Genomic DNA, 15,090 nt, shown 5'->3' on the forward strand with positions numbered 1-15,090 from the left:
TCCAAATAACAATTTAGAGGATGCTGAAAATAATTATATACATGAAGTCAGTAAATTATTTTTAAAGTATTAAAAAAAAATTTAAATTGCTGTAAACAACAGTCCAGTGAGATTTTAGCTTTCACTTTATAAATGATAAAGTGCAAGCATCTAAGCAAGATCACACAAATTACAGTCAAAAAATAAAAAGTAAATAGCATTAAAATTCTAGATGTCAAATAATAATTGATAATATTTATTGTAAGGTCAAAATAGACTTATGTTTAGTAAATGGGCAGCCATTTCTATTTAGGCAGTCACCTGAACTGACCTTCAAAGCAGGTGAAATTAAATTATTAAGATATATTGGATTGCTAAATTTATGAATCATACTTTTGTATGTTAGCATAAGAAATTATATTAAGGATAGAATCTAAAAAAGTCTAGCAAATAAAAAACAGTAATATAACATTTTCTTGGAAATAACATAACTTATATATAAACTGATAAAGATCAATTTCACATTGATTAGCTTTTAAAAACAAGCAAGATAATACATGGAGTGTATGTAACTTGTAAATAAATATGTCTTAGAAAGGAAGATAAGTGAATTTATCTTCCACATGCAATATATTAATTAATTAATTAAAAATCTACCGCTCTATTTTTATATACTATCCTTGAAGAAACTAAACTGTTTTTGCTGTAGTCAAGTGCTGTGCCACTGCGGTATGCAGCCTAAACTAAGTGCTTTTAATTGAACAAATTTCTATTTCATAACATCAAATTCTTTTTTGTTGTGGAATTCTAATTTTGCTGTTTTTCCACAGAAAGTTTTTATTTTCCTGCTTAGGACAAATATTATTAACTATTACTGACTACTCAGCACCACTTTTACATGTGGTCCTTTTGCAAGAAACAAAACATTAGCTTCTGCCTATCATGTACATCAGTCTTTGAAACCATTCTTTGAAAACACTGGTTTGTGCACTACAGACATGTCAGAGCAGCGAGCAGTCAGGTACACAGCCGTGAAATGCTGTTGGTGCCAGTGCTGGTACGGAGCCCCCCTTCAGGAGAGCAGCAGCATGCCGCAGACAGCGCTGACATGAACTCTCACTAGCGTTTACAGTCCTTGCACCTCCATCTACCTACGACTTTCTCAGAGAGAAAAAAATCTGCATTTAACAATGTCTGTATTGTACACAGGAAAGAATAGCATTCTCTTGACTTTGGTAAGTGAACAAAATTTTTTTTAAAAACTTCACATACATCAAGCTATATGATAATGAAGTACTTTTAAAAGTTAAAAGTACTCTGTAAACCATCATATTATTTAGTAGCTTAATTTATATTTATCTTCTAAAATTAGTTCAAGGTAATTAAAAACCTTATAAATAAAATTTAATAACAATTTTAAACAATTTAAAGCTAAAACAATATTTTCTGAAAATAAGTTACACAGCCCCAAAGCAAAAAAATGTGTTGTCATTTATAGGTTATCTTCAATTTATGAGTCATAAATTATTGATACAAGGCAGATTTCTAATAAATAAATAAAAGTATTTAAATACATTCTTACATAGTTTTAGAAGCATCTATATGCTTCTAAAGGGAATGAAAAAGTACAGAATTCTGTAAATCAATGCAAAAGCTCAACTTGATTATATGTGTATAACATTCGTAGTAAGAAGATACATTTTATCTGTTTCATGTTTCATAATTCATTAAGTACTTTAAAAATATTAATTTTATGGTATTTCACCTTTTTCTTCATTTTCTACATGTTCTGATCTCATCACTGCTTCCACTTTTGGAATTTTTTCTTCTTGTCTTGTAGACAGTAATCCTTTACACTTCGCTTTTGAAGTATCTGATTTTAAAAAAAGCACAATAATACAAAATATATATTTAGGACACAACTCAGAGGCTCTGGCATTAATCAAAATTCTTACACAAAACTAATACAACCAAAACATCTGGTATAAAACATTAGAAACAAAAATTTACCATAAAAAATTGTGTAAGATGTTCAGTCTGTTTAGCCACTTGTGTAATCTTAAATCTTACTCTCTGCGAGGCCTAGGAAAGTCACCTGTGATGGCTCTATTCATTACTTTCATAAACCCGAATGCCAGTGTGAGTTTTATTATGTTGTTTGGGAACACTGCCTACATGAACATAGAAAGGAAATGCTCCTTTTAATCTAATGTTTACTGCACATTCTCGTATTAACCTAAAGTTCCTAAATTAGAGATTTGGAAGATATGACTCCTTCTGCTAGCACCACCATCACAACAGTCACCACCTTAGCTAAATAAATATACCTTCTTACCTCTGAACAGAACACTAGATCTTAAGGCTTTGCAAAATTTTGAATATTGGAGTTTCCTCTTAGAAAAAAATTAATAGTACCAGATTGACATCTGCTAAGTTCTATGGGAAGAAAGTTATGTAACCATTTTTATTATGACATTTCTCAAAGTTGAATAAGTAACTTTTTTCCTCAAGAAAAATATGCATTAATCATTTTAGGAAATATGAACCTACGTACCTTAAATCTGAGGAAGACAGCCAGAAATATGTACATTTATAAGCAAACAACAGAACCTTCATTATAGAAATCTAACTAAGTAGAACACACAATTTGCCAAAATTTTATAGCTAACTTAAAAAAAAGAGAGAGAAAAAAAATAAAATTCCTCTCTTTGGAGATTAGTATAAATTCAAGATTCATTGTGAATCTTCCTCATCTATTGCACTCTATTGTGATGGTGCAATGAGCAGAAAAGAAGATGGTTTGGCCATCAAGCAGAATGAAGCTCAGATCCTGCCTTGCCACCTCGTAGGAAGTTATCTTGGTAAAGTTACTTGCTAAAACTAGATTTTCTCTGTGATTAAGTGGGACATCAACCTGTAAGAATTACATGATTTTCTGCATTTGAAAGAAGACTTAATATAGTGCCAGGCACTAAAGTAATTCTAAAAATGTTAGCTGCCACTTTTGTAGTACATGCCCCAAATCACAATCCCCCCAAGTATACAGATACCTCCTGAACACTAATGATCCTAGCTTAAAGAGTACGGTTTGGAGTTACTCTAGGGTACCTGTTTTGGTGCTGTTTTGGTGCAAAACTCCAAGTTTAAGATAAAGTTTCTCTATCAAGATACTAGAATGGCCTAAATAATAAATTAGAATTCTATTTATTTCATCAATTCATAAACGTTAATAAATCATGGTAATTCCTTTATTTAATAAACTAGACAAATAGAAGTGAACATACTTATCTGCTATGAAGTTCTTTTTTCAGGCAGGATTTGAAAGTAGGATACTTCTGGACTGCTTTATAACCCTGTGGAAAACAAGGACATAAGTGCATAAATGTAAAGAAAAATAAATATGGCATAGTTCCATTTAAATGTGGAATCTAAACAATTCAAACTTACCAAAGTAGAAAGTATAATAGGAGTTAACAGAGGCTTGGGAATGTGAGTTGGGAGAAGTTAACTAATGAATACAAAGTTCCAGTTGTACAGAATGTTTTCCAAATTAGTTGCACAGAAAAGTGACTACAGTTTATATTCGTGTACTACACAGTTCAAAATTGCTTAAAAGTATATTTAAAGAGACTGACACTGTGGTACAGCGCGTTAAGCAGCTGCTGCCTGCAATGCTAGTATCCCATACAGGTCACAGTTCAAGTCTTGGCTGTTTCACTTCCAAGCCAGATCCCTGTTAATGCACCCAGGAAAGCAGAAGATGGTCCCAAAATTTGGGGCCCACCACTCCTGTGGGGGAGAATTTAAGCTCCTAGCTTCAATCTGGCCCATCTCTGGTTGATGCGGTCACCTTAGTAGTGAACCTGCAGATGAAGCGTGCCTTTCTTCCTCTAACTCTACCTTTGAAATAAATAAAATACACCTTTAAAAACAGACTTTTGTGGGGGTGTATTTGGGAGCACCCCTGTGGAGCTGCAATTTCCACTGGTTTGCTTTAGAGCTGAGGATGGTGACAACCTGAGCTAAGCATGACCATGGAACCCTCCAACACTCATGGGTATCGGGGTCTGTTTTTGCACCAGAACAGGCTTGGGCTACACCAAACTGCAGCACCTGCATGTACACCAAAGAGTAGGGTGTGGGATGGGACAGGCCGCAACATTTACCACCTCATACATAGATTAGGATGGAGGGCATAGATTATGCTGGGTAAGGGCCTAGCATCGGTTGGCATGTGTGGGATCTGGGTCTGGGGGTGAGCCTGGTGGAGGAACTCGGAAAACTCCCATGGTGGGTTATAGCTTCTGCTGGTGAGCATGTAGTTCAGGCCTGGGTGTTGGTCAGGCTGAGCAGGGTAACTCGACCTGTTGGCAGGTGTGTGGGTTGTTTTTGGATGGGGGCGGACTGGGTAGGGCCAAGCCAACCTTAACCCAATGACAAATGCAGGAGCCAGGTTGGAGTACAGGTCATGCTGGGTTAGGCTATCATACCCAACAGTTTAAATGAGTCAGCGATGGGAGCAGATTGGGCAGGGCTCAGCTGTAGCACCTGCTAGTGAGGGTTGGGACTGAAATCCGGCTGGGTCAGGCAAGGCTGCAGCATCCAATGGCAAAGGCCAAGATGGGAGATGGGCTATTCTGAGCTAGGTCAGAGAAACCAATGGCATATGCAAGATCTGTGGCTGGGAATTGGCCTGGTTGGGGAGCAAAGGGGATGCTGCAGATAGGTTGTGGTTCCCATTGGTGAGCACAAGAGCTGGAATAGGCATAGTGCTCTGACTGGACATGGCTGTAGTGTCTCTTGGCATGGGTGTGGACTGGATCTGGGGTGCACCAGTTGGGGCTACAAATCCAGCAAGCACTGGTGCTCATAAGAGACAGGTTGGGTGCAGGATGGACTGGGATAGGTCTCAGCTTCTGCTGAGCCACATGAGAGCTGTGTCTAGGTGCAGACCAGGTACATTTGGACTGTAGCTCCCAAAAGCAAAAACTGGAATGAGCGTAAGCCAGCTGGGCAAGGCCACTGCTCCTGCCACAACAGGAGGTAGACTAAGTCAATCTGGGCCAAAGACTCGCCGATGTGCACAAGATCTGCCACTGGGAGGAGATCTGATAGAGAAGCTTGGGGAACTCCTTTGTGAGGACACAGTCCTCACACAGGTGAGCCCAAGAACCAAGGCAAACAGCAGCTCAGAGATGGGCCAGGTTACAGTACTCACCAGCATATGTGTGGCTTAGGTCAGGGGGCGGGCCAGGCTGGGCACGTTCATAATACCCACTGGCAGATCTGAGAGCCAGGACAGGGTGCGGGACAGGCTGGGTCTGGCCACAGCACCAGCCAGTAACTGTTAGGGTCAGGACTGGGGGCTGCTGTGTCATATTGGGCGGCAGCACCCACCAGTGCAAGCTGGAACTGGGAGCAGCACCTACTGGAAAATGCCAAGGTGAGATGGGCCAAGCCAGACTGGGCTGCAGTGCCCACCAGCACACATGAAACCTGGTGGATGGGTGGGGTGTGCAAACCTAGTAGGGGAGCTGTGAGGACTCTCCTGCTGGGCCACTACTCTTGCTGAGAATGAGCTGGGACTGAGGGAAGATGAGGCTGGGCAGAGCTACATCACCTGTTGGCCTGCATGTGAACTGGGTTGGGGGAGAGCCAGGCTGGGCTAACTGACTGTATCCACTGGTGCAGACATGAGTCAGAATAAAGGCAGGCTGATCGGCTTTGCCACACCATCAGCTTGCAAGTGCTAGGACGGGGGCAGGTCCTGTGGAGCCAGACTGTAGAATCACCTGGAGAGTACAAGTTCCAGGATTAGGAGTGGGTCCAGCAGGGAAACTGTGGGCACCCCTCTGATGGGCTGCAATGCCCACTGGTAAGCATAAGAACCAGGACTGGGGGTGGGCCTGGCTAGACAGGTGGTAGCATCCACTGGCAGGAGTGTGGGCTGGAGGGTGGAGTCAGTGGGTTGAGTTAGGCTTCAACACCCAATTATGAGAGCTGAATGGGATGTAGGACAGACCGGACCAGTGCACTGCATATGTTGGCAGGCATAAAAAAAAAAAAGATGTGGGGGTCAGCTCAGTGTGTATTATTGGGGGTCTCTGTGACTGGGCGGCAGCTCCTGATATTGTATGTGAGGGTTGACTGTGTGGAGGGAAGGGCTGGGCTGGGCTGGGCTGGGCTGGGCTGAAGCACCTATTGGTTTGTTTAAGAAATGGGGTACAGATAGATCTGACCTAGCAATTGCAATTACCAGTGTGGACACAGGCTGACGTGGGTGATGAAAGGAACTGAACCCCATATAGGTGGGCACACAAGAGATAGGTCTGAGATCACCTCAGACGACATTTCTTTGAGGATTCCCCAACTAAACTCATAACTACAACTATAAGGAGAGCGGCAGGACCTGTGCTCTGACAACGGAGCACATCAAAACAGGACCTCCTCAGTGGCTCTGATGGAGCAGTGGATGGCATATGCGAGGCATGTGGAGGATAGGCCAGACCACTGGAGCCTGCAGAGGACATCCAGTATCAAAGCAGAGGAAGGATGGTATAACACACTGGTCAACCACCCCAGTGAAGCATGACAGCAAACATCTGAGCAAATGCAGACTCAGGTGGACTGCGTCAGCCAGTGGGCCTTGGAAGGGTTTCCTCATCCTTGATCTGCAAGACTGACAGCATTTCAGAACCACTGAAACGACTTGAGCAGGACCCTTGAGGCATGCTCCACATCGGGGACTTTGGGATGACACGGGGTGGCAGTTCCCCATCCCCGGGTGCTGAGGCAGTTGGGAGACTGGGTGTGGCTTCTCCTTTTATCTCTCCTCTTCCTCCAAATATAGGAAGAAGTAAAAGAAAATGTGGAAACAAAAGTCTCACCCATTTTACCCTGATGTTGGACCCTTCCCACCTTACATGAACATCATCAAAATTAAAATTAAAAACAGATTTAAAAAATCATACATTAAAAAAACCAGATTTTTAAAATAGTTAAAAAAAATATCTTGACCACAAAAGTTTATAGCTTGATATAATCATTTCAATAAATATCACATTATGCTCCCAAAATATATACAATTATTACTTGTGTTTTTAAAATTTAAAAATGTTTTTCAAGTGTATAGATGTAAATAAAATGTCATAGGTGTACAAATGTGCAATAAATTAGTAAGTAAATTAATAAAAACAATATAAATTTGTAAGACCTATAAAAACAATGTAATATCAGAGGTTTATATCCAGTTAATATTACTTTGATCTTGTTACACTAAAATTTTTCAGGAAAAATAAAAAATGATTTTCAGTTGATGTTCTCTCAGGTATTTGAGGCATCACCAAAAATGCTAACAATCAGCCACTAGGTGGCAGTTAAGAACATAGCATCTTAGGATAGATTTGTTAAAAAAAAAAAAAAAAACAACCCTGAGGGGGGAATCTTGATTTTTCTTTTGGGATAAATTTTTTTTTCTTCTAAAAATCTCTAAAAATCTATGAATATTCTTGCAAAAGGGGGAAGATTAACTATTAAACTATTAATAGAGAAGAAATTTTTCTTTGTCCATTTGTGGCACATCCTCAAATATTTCAAAGATGTGTAAACATTTACTGATTCATACTGTACTTAAAACATATTTACTAGAAAAAATTTTGGATTTCTTGTCATTTGTTTTCAGTATAAAATGTGATTAGCAAAAAGTTGAACAGACAAAAAAATTTTATTTTCCATATAAACAGTAAATATGTAGTGACTTAAGAACCTCAGGTTGTTTACAGGAAATCAGTCTTACAGGAAATGAGAAGGGGGGAGGGTGGCAGGCTGGCATGATGGCTCAGTAGCTAAACTGTTGCCTTGCAGGTGTTGGGATCCCATATAGGTACTGGTTCCTATCCTGGCTGCTTCACTTTCCATCACGCTCCTTGTGTGTGGCCTGGGAAAGTAGTAGAGGATGGGCCAAAGCCTTTAGACTCTGAACTCGTGTGGTAGACCCAGAAGCAGCTGCTGGGTCCTGGGTTTGGATCAGCTCTAACCATTGTGGCCATTTGGGAAGTGGTACACTGGATGGAAGATCTTTGTCTCTCCTTCTCTCCGTAAATCTGATCTATCTTCCCAATAAAAATAAATATAATCCTAACAAAGAGAAAGAAAATGAGAAGAGCCAGCACCTTGGTGTATTAGGCTAAGCCTCTGACTACAGTACCTGCATCCCACATGGTTTATGTTCTGGCTGCCCCATATTTGATCAAGCTCCCTGCCTATGCACTGGGAAAGCAGTAGAGAATGGCTCAAATCCTTGGGCTCCTGCAATCATCTAGGAGACTCTGAAGAAGCTCCAGGCTCCCAGTGTTTGACTGGCTCAGCTCTGATGGCTGTGGTCATTCGTGTAGTGAACTGGCAGACGGAAGATCTCTCTGTCTTCCCTTCTCTCTCTGCAACTCTGCCTTTCCAATAATAATAAAAAAAAAATTTATAAAAAAATGGTGTTCCATAAAAAAAGGAAAAGTGAGAAATAATGATATTTCTTTTTATATGTGAAATTCTGAAGAGTACAGACTAGTTTTCAAAAATATCTGGTACCATTTCCCCCTACAAACTGTGATAAAAATATTAAAATATTTGTATATACAATAAATTACTTAAAAGTCAAACTAGTTTTATGTTCCCCCCAAAAAGCCAAATCACTAAATTTTGGCAGCTATTTTTGACAGCCAATAGGGCTTTTACTTTTTCATTGCTAATAATATCATATATCTATGATCTAAAAGTTACATAAATTATGGGTAGCATTGTGGCACGGCGGCTTAAACCCTGTCCCCTGTGACACAGGCATCCCCTATCCAAGTTCCAGCTGGAGTCACAGATGCTCAGCTTATGACCAGCTCTGTGCAGTGCCCCCGGGAAGCAGTGGAAGATGGTCCAAGTGCCTGGCCCCTCGATATCCACCTGGGAAAGCTGAGGCTCCTGCCTGTGGTGTGGCCCAGTTCCCAGCTGCTGGGACCATCTGAGGAGTGACTCAATAGATGAAAAATCTATGTCTGTCACTTTGCCTTTAAAATAAGCAAATAATTTTTTTAAAAAGACATAATTTATTAAATTTTTGTCTTAGATTTTAAAATGAATATTAACAGATTTGAAATCTGTTGACTTACCCGGAATCCTCTATGGAGTCTGTCTTTCATAATTCCAATAAATTCTTTGTAACTTAATTGATCATCTTTGTCAACATCAAAGATCTTGAAGACAGTGTTCACTAAGTGTGGTGAAAGTTTGAGACCAGTAGCTACATAGACAGCACGCTTAAATTCATCTGGATAAATGTCACATCAAAAGAAAAACAGTACATCAATAATAATACTTTTTGAAAAATATTACTTCTGAAATACACGGTAATTGCCAGAAAGGTAAAAGTTGTCTTCCAAACATACATCACAATCTTATGTAACATGACCTTTTTTTAAAACAAACAAACAAAAAAACACCCCATAATGTTGTATTTTAGGAAATGAAAATACAGTTTTAATAAAAAGAACCAAGCACTGATTATGCATTCATAATCAATAAATATTTAATGAGCACTATCAGTGACAGATAGTCATTAAGAAAAATCCTCAAGAAACTGACAGTTCACATAGATGAAACTCCTGCCAAAAGAACCATCACACAGGGCCACACACCAAGCACCAAAAAATGCTGTTGAGCGTTTCAAGATGTGTGAATGTTTCTGCCGTGTGGAATAAGAATAGGGCAATGTGCAGTTACTGGATAATGGTGTGATTTGGTATCATGGCTGACACTTCGATGGTTTCAGTTTGTAGACATGGAGATGTGGCAGATGAGGTAACATGAATGACTTAAAAAAAAAAGAGGACATAAAACACATTCAGAGAACAATCCAGGGACACGGGGCATACAGGATCTGGGGACACTCTGGTTAGGGAACATGAGGTGAGGCAAGTGGTCCTTCTCCAGCAGGCAACTGGGGAGTTAGTTTACAAAGCAGGTGTGCTGCAGAAAGCTTACGTTCTGTCTTACAAAGATCATTCTGTTAGTTATCTAGCAAGTAGTAGCACTGCTTAAATGTTACTCAGGTGATTGCCACCATGGTTCCAAGAGGACATACCCTGAACTAAGATGCCACTGTGACAAACGAAAAGAAAGTGATATATTCCTAGTATCTGCAAGAATGATATTTTTTCTGCATTCCTCAGTTTCATGAAATAAAAGAGCAACTTTCCATTTTAAAGTGGGCAAAAAAATGAGTTTTAAAAAAATATCTTGATGATATTTAATAAAGTACTCAAGGCTTGCCCTGAAGCCAGAGTTTCCAAAGTTTTGATTTTATACCATTACATGACTTGAGTGAAAAAGATGGTAAAAGGAAATGGAGAGACCAGGAATAGTAAGGACTCTCAGGGTACAACTAAGGCTTTGTTCTTAATTGGGTATGGGTTAGAAGCGTGATCAAATGACCAAAATAAACCTCATTCATCACTATAAAAAAAAAAAAAAGAAAAAGATGGTATTTTTCAAACCTTCTATTACAGAAAGAGTGAAATAAAAATTGTCTTCAGTTTTCTCATTTAATGAAAAAATGAAGACGGTCGTATAACAGATTCGATATGTGTACTTTAAGGAGAAAGATTATGATCATTAACACTTGGGGGGGCTACAGTTAGGTTCCCCCTTTTATTTGGTAACAACAACAACAACAACAATCAAGACTGACCTCTGGAATTTAAACTTGGGAATGAACACATGATACATAATAGCAGAGAAAGGAAAATCATCTTAAAGTCATAAAGTCTCCAATATGGCAAGAATTATGAAAAGGGATGTGGACAGAAGTGCAGGGAAAGTCATCACAGAGAATCTTACAAAAAGGGCTGGGCTTGTCAGTCATTCTGCTCGTTGAAGAGGACAGCATTCTCAATTCCATGACAGTCTCATTTCTTTGTAATTAAGTAAAACCAATATTCAATTTTATACATCATTTTCAAAACACAGTTAATGTAAATGTAAGTTCAGGCCTAAGAACTGACACAGTTTAGGTTTCAGAGCTAGCAGGAATTATGGCTTGTCGGCCAGGGGACACAGGTCCCTCCATGTTACAAAGTCACTATGAAGTCACTCTCTGAGCTGTTTACAAATATCCTTAATTTTTACTAAAACTAAACTGAATGCAAATTTGCTCGGGGTTCTTTTTAAGTATCAGAACTGATTTCCCACTGAGAGTGCAAGCACTAGACTTTCAGGTAAGCTAACACATGCTGATGTAAGCAACTCTTCAGAAACAATACTGCATGTTTTTCATTTGCTTTCAGTTTTTGAAAGCTGGTTACTTACCTTGGCCTATAGAACGACTTGCAAAGTTATACATATTCAGGGCTATTGCGAAGTCTTCTAGATTGTTCAAAAACTGGAAAAATGACCTGAATTCATCAAATGTGATGCCCTATTTTAGAAAAATAGGTATAAATGTAATTTGCATTGACAAACTTATTAAAATAAACACCTCCACTTAACATAAGTAAATGTATTAAATAAATACTTGGGCACATTTTGAAATTATCTTTCTCCAACTGTAATATAAAATTCAGGCTTACTTCTATTGAGTAGTGATCCTACCATTAGTGTCATAGGTGAAAATATTTTTAAAACCTGGCTTATCTACACTAAGTTTCAAAAAAATGCTACTATAATAAAAACAAAAATGTTTCAATTTTGAAAACTCTGCTTTAGTTCTGAATTTTTTAACCAAGAAAATAAATATTATTTAAAAAAAACCCAAAGCATTAAAGAGCTTCCTCTGTTCATGTACTACACTGTATTAAATCACTGGTACCTTCATGATAATACAAAATCAGACATCAATGAAGTATCAAGAGTAATCTATTTGTTTTGCTTCTGCCATGGGAATGCAGGTGGCATGCCAAGAGAAGATGCAAAGACTGCATGGATACAGCTCTGAGAACTCCTGTCCTAGGTTTGGTGTGGGCTCGTGGAAAGACACGGTGTTCAGAGTTGCATCCTTTGAATTTTCAAATGCATAAGCCAGCTATACCAGTTTGTACTTAAACACAAAAATTGTTTGAAATAAGCAAAGTGTATCTCAGAGCTCAATCTGAGCACAAGCTTCATTTAATCAAGGTGCTCTGCTCAACACAACTGACAAAACTGAGAAAGTACACTGAAGAAAAAAGAGCAGGGGACCAAGACTTTAGACTCAGCTAATTTACACCTCAGTGTGGGAACAGAGGAAGGAACACCAACAAGTGTCGGAAAGCGGGGGAAAAACCCAAAGGAATCTATTTTCATATACACCAACTACTAATTACATGATTTAGTAGCAAAACAGCTCATTTTTGGTGTACCTATTTTCTACTTCAATTACAGTCCCTCCACTTTAATTATAGCTCCTCTTTGACTAGTAACATGAGTATCCCCACGTCTCACCTATTCACACTTTTCTTCCTTCCCTCACATTCATTTATGGCCACTGCAATCCTGCAGCCTCCTTTGTGACTTGATTCTGCCTGTCACGTTTTCTTTAGAGAACTGAATATATCAGTAAGGACAACTGTACCAGAGAAGTTCATCTTGATGTGGAAGAGCTGGTTACCAGGGAAACTGGTCATGGCTACAGTTCTGCAACAGTTTATAATGTGACCAGCTGCCATAGCAATAGTCTCTCAGGGTGACAAGGTACTGCTGGTACAATTAGGCAACAGAAGAATGGGATGGTTCAATTGAAGAGTAAATAGAAATAGAAGTACTTCTGGGGAGCATGAAATTAAGAAACAAAACACAGAATAATAGGAAAGACAGGCCAGATGAAGACTCCACTGAATTCTTTGCTTACAATAAATACTGTGTATTTGCTCTATGGTCACTGCTTTGTGCCCTGGCTCCTCCACTTCTAATCCAACTCCTGCTAATGCACCTGAGACAGCGACAGATGACGACCCAAGTGCTTGGACCTCTGCTAGTCACATGACAGACTCAGAAGAAGCTGCTGGCTTTGGCTTTGGTCTGGTCCATCCCTGGCTGCGATAGCCATTTGAGGAGTGAACCAATGGATGAAAGATTCTCTCTTTTTCTTCCCCTTCCTCCCCTCTAATACTGCATTTCCAGTAAATAATTAAAATAAAGAAGAAATTAAGATATTGTTAGATTAAAAACAACACACAAGGGCATTTATTACTACTAGATCTGACCCACAAAAAAGGGCTGTTGGGAATCCTTCAACTGGAAAAGAAATAAAACTAGACCCAGTAATTTAAAGCCAGATGAAGAAATAAAAAAATATACCGTTACGATAAGAGTAACTGTATAGGTAGGAACCACTTCACATCCGTTAGAATGCCTATAATAACAGAGCAAAGTACAGAAAATAACATGTTACGTACCAGTTACACTTTGGGGTATATATGAGTACCCAAAAAATTGAAAAATGCTACTGAAACTTCTAAATGCAATAGAAGTCCTCAAAAAGTTCATGGAAAATGGGTATTAGGACAACATTAAGGCATATTTCAAAACATTTTACACCAAAATAAGCTTAGCTTTTTAATTGCAGTGACATGGAATGTGGGTATACCAACTAGTATCCTAATTGCTGGGCAAAATGCCTGAACCGATGGTTTATTATTAAACCATAGCATGATTGAAGTGCTTATACATGATATAATCTAAGAAACACTAAGAAGGCAAAGCGCAAAAGGCTTTACACTGTAACAATTCTACTTCTATGAAACAGCCAGAAGAAATTCACAGAGACAGCAGATTTTTTTCCAAGAAGATTATATGGAAAAGGAAATGGGAGGATTGTTTAAATTATACAAGGTTTATTTTGTGCAATGAAAATGTTTAAAAACGTGGCTGTACAAAATTGTGACAGCCTCTGAATTGTTTTTCTAGGTCAACTGAATTTCACGTTAACCAAATACAAAGTAGAAGGAAGATCAAATTGAAAAATCCAAATAAATCATCGCAACAGAGTATTGCTTAAAAGAAACAACCTTTCAGAAAAGAGTCTTATCACGGTATCCAATAAATAAATTATTGTCAAAGCACAATTCATGCACATTCTATAGATCAATTATCCCACTATTTAAAATCTGAGATCTATATGTAACTGATCTATGTAACTTTTACAAATATAAACAGTTTTCAAAGGTTGAGGGGTAGGTGTTGGCTGCTTGGGACAGCTGCCCACCCTGAGAGAGGGCAGGTGATGGGTTATGTGGGGGATCTGGATTCTGTTCCCAGCTCATAGCCTTGTCCATTTCAGGCACTTGGGGAGTGAAGTGATCCATGGGAGATCGCTCTCTGCCTCTATCTTGCAAAGAAGTGAAATTAACAATTCAATAAAATATACAGAGTATGTAGAGAAAATTGCAAATCCAGAATTTCTTGACTGAATGACCTAAGGAAAGGCATTTAACTTTTTACGAGTGTCAGTTTCTTCCAAGCTTAATCATAATTATACAATTGTTGCTAATATCCTAATACATTTTTTGAGAAACTATTATCCCTTCCCTTCTTGTCTACATTCACATTCTCTCCTAGGTAAGTTCACCTAGGACCACAGCATTTAGGAAAATTTTTGAATAGATTTATTTATTTTTTTAAAAGATTTATTTGTTTTTATTGGAAAGTCAGTTATACAGAGAGGAGGACAGAGAGGAAGATCTTTCATCCACTGGTTCACTCCCAAACTGGCTGCAACAGCCAGAACTGAGCTGATTTGAAGCCAGGAGCCAAGCGCCTCTTCTAGGTCTCCCACATGGGTGCAGGGTCCCAAGGCTTTAGATCATCCTCGAGTGCTTTCCCAGGCCACAGTCATGGAGATGGATGGGAAGTGGAGCAGCCAGGACATGAACGGCAACTATATGGGATCCTGGCGCAAGGCTAGGACTTGAGCCACTAGGTACCATACTGGGTCTACATTTGCTTATTTTTTTTTAAGCCTGAGTTACAAAAAGAGAGAGGAGAATAAGAAACATCCTCCATCCATTGGTTCACTTCTGAAATGACCACTATAGCCATGGACCCAGGCCAAAGGCAGGAGTTTGGGCTATGCCTCCCACACAGGTGCAGGGACTT

The 15,090-nt window shown here is 39.0% G+C and overlaps 1 protein-coding gene across 1 annotated transcript in view; it reads right to left on the reverse strand.

The window, feature by feature from the left end:
* Positions 1-1,552: 1,552 nt before the first annotated feature.
* MICU3 (mitochondrial calcium uptake family member 3) overlaps positions 1,553-15,090 on the reverse strand; it is an 83,094-nt gene continuing 69,556 nt past the window's right edge. Inside the window, exons 12-15 of the mRNA XM_040966018.1 lie at positions 11,329-11,437; positions 9,135-9,292; positions 3,264-3,332; positions 1,553-1,852 (exon numbers count right to left, since the gene is read on the reverse strand). Coding sequence (XP_040821952.1) covers positions 3,264-3,332; positions 9,135-9,292; positions 11,329-11,437 — 336 coding nt within the window. The 3' untranslated portion in view covers positions 1,553-1,852. The remainder of the gene's footprint in view (positions 1,853-3,263; positions 3,333-9,134; positions 9,293-11,328; positions 11,438-15,090) is intronic.

The sequence above is a fragment of the Ochotona curzoniae genome, unplaced genomic scaffold, assembly GCF_017591425.1.
Source record: "Ochotona curzoniae isolate NIBS_2020 unplaced genomic scaffold, NIBS_Ocur_1.0 scaffold_4505, whole genome shotgun sequence".
In the NCBI taxonomy this organism is placed as follows: domain Eukaryota; kingdom Metazoa; phylum Chordata; class Mammalia; order Lagomorpha; family Ochotonidae; genus Ochotona; species Ochotona curzoniae.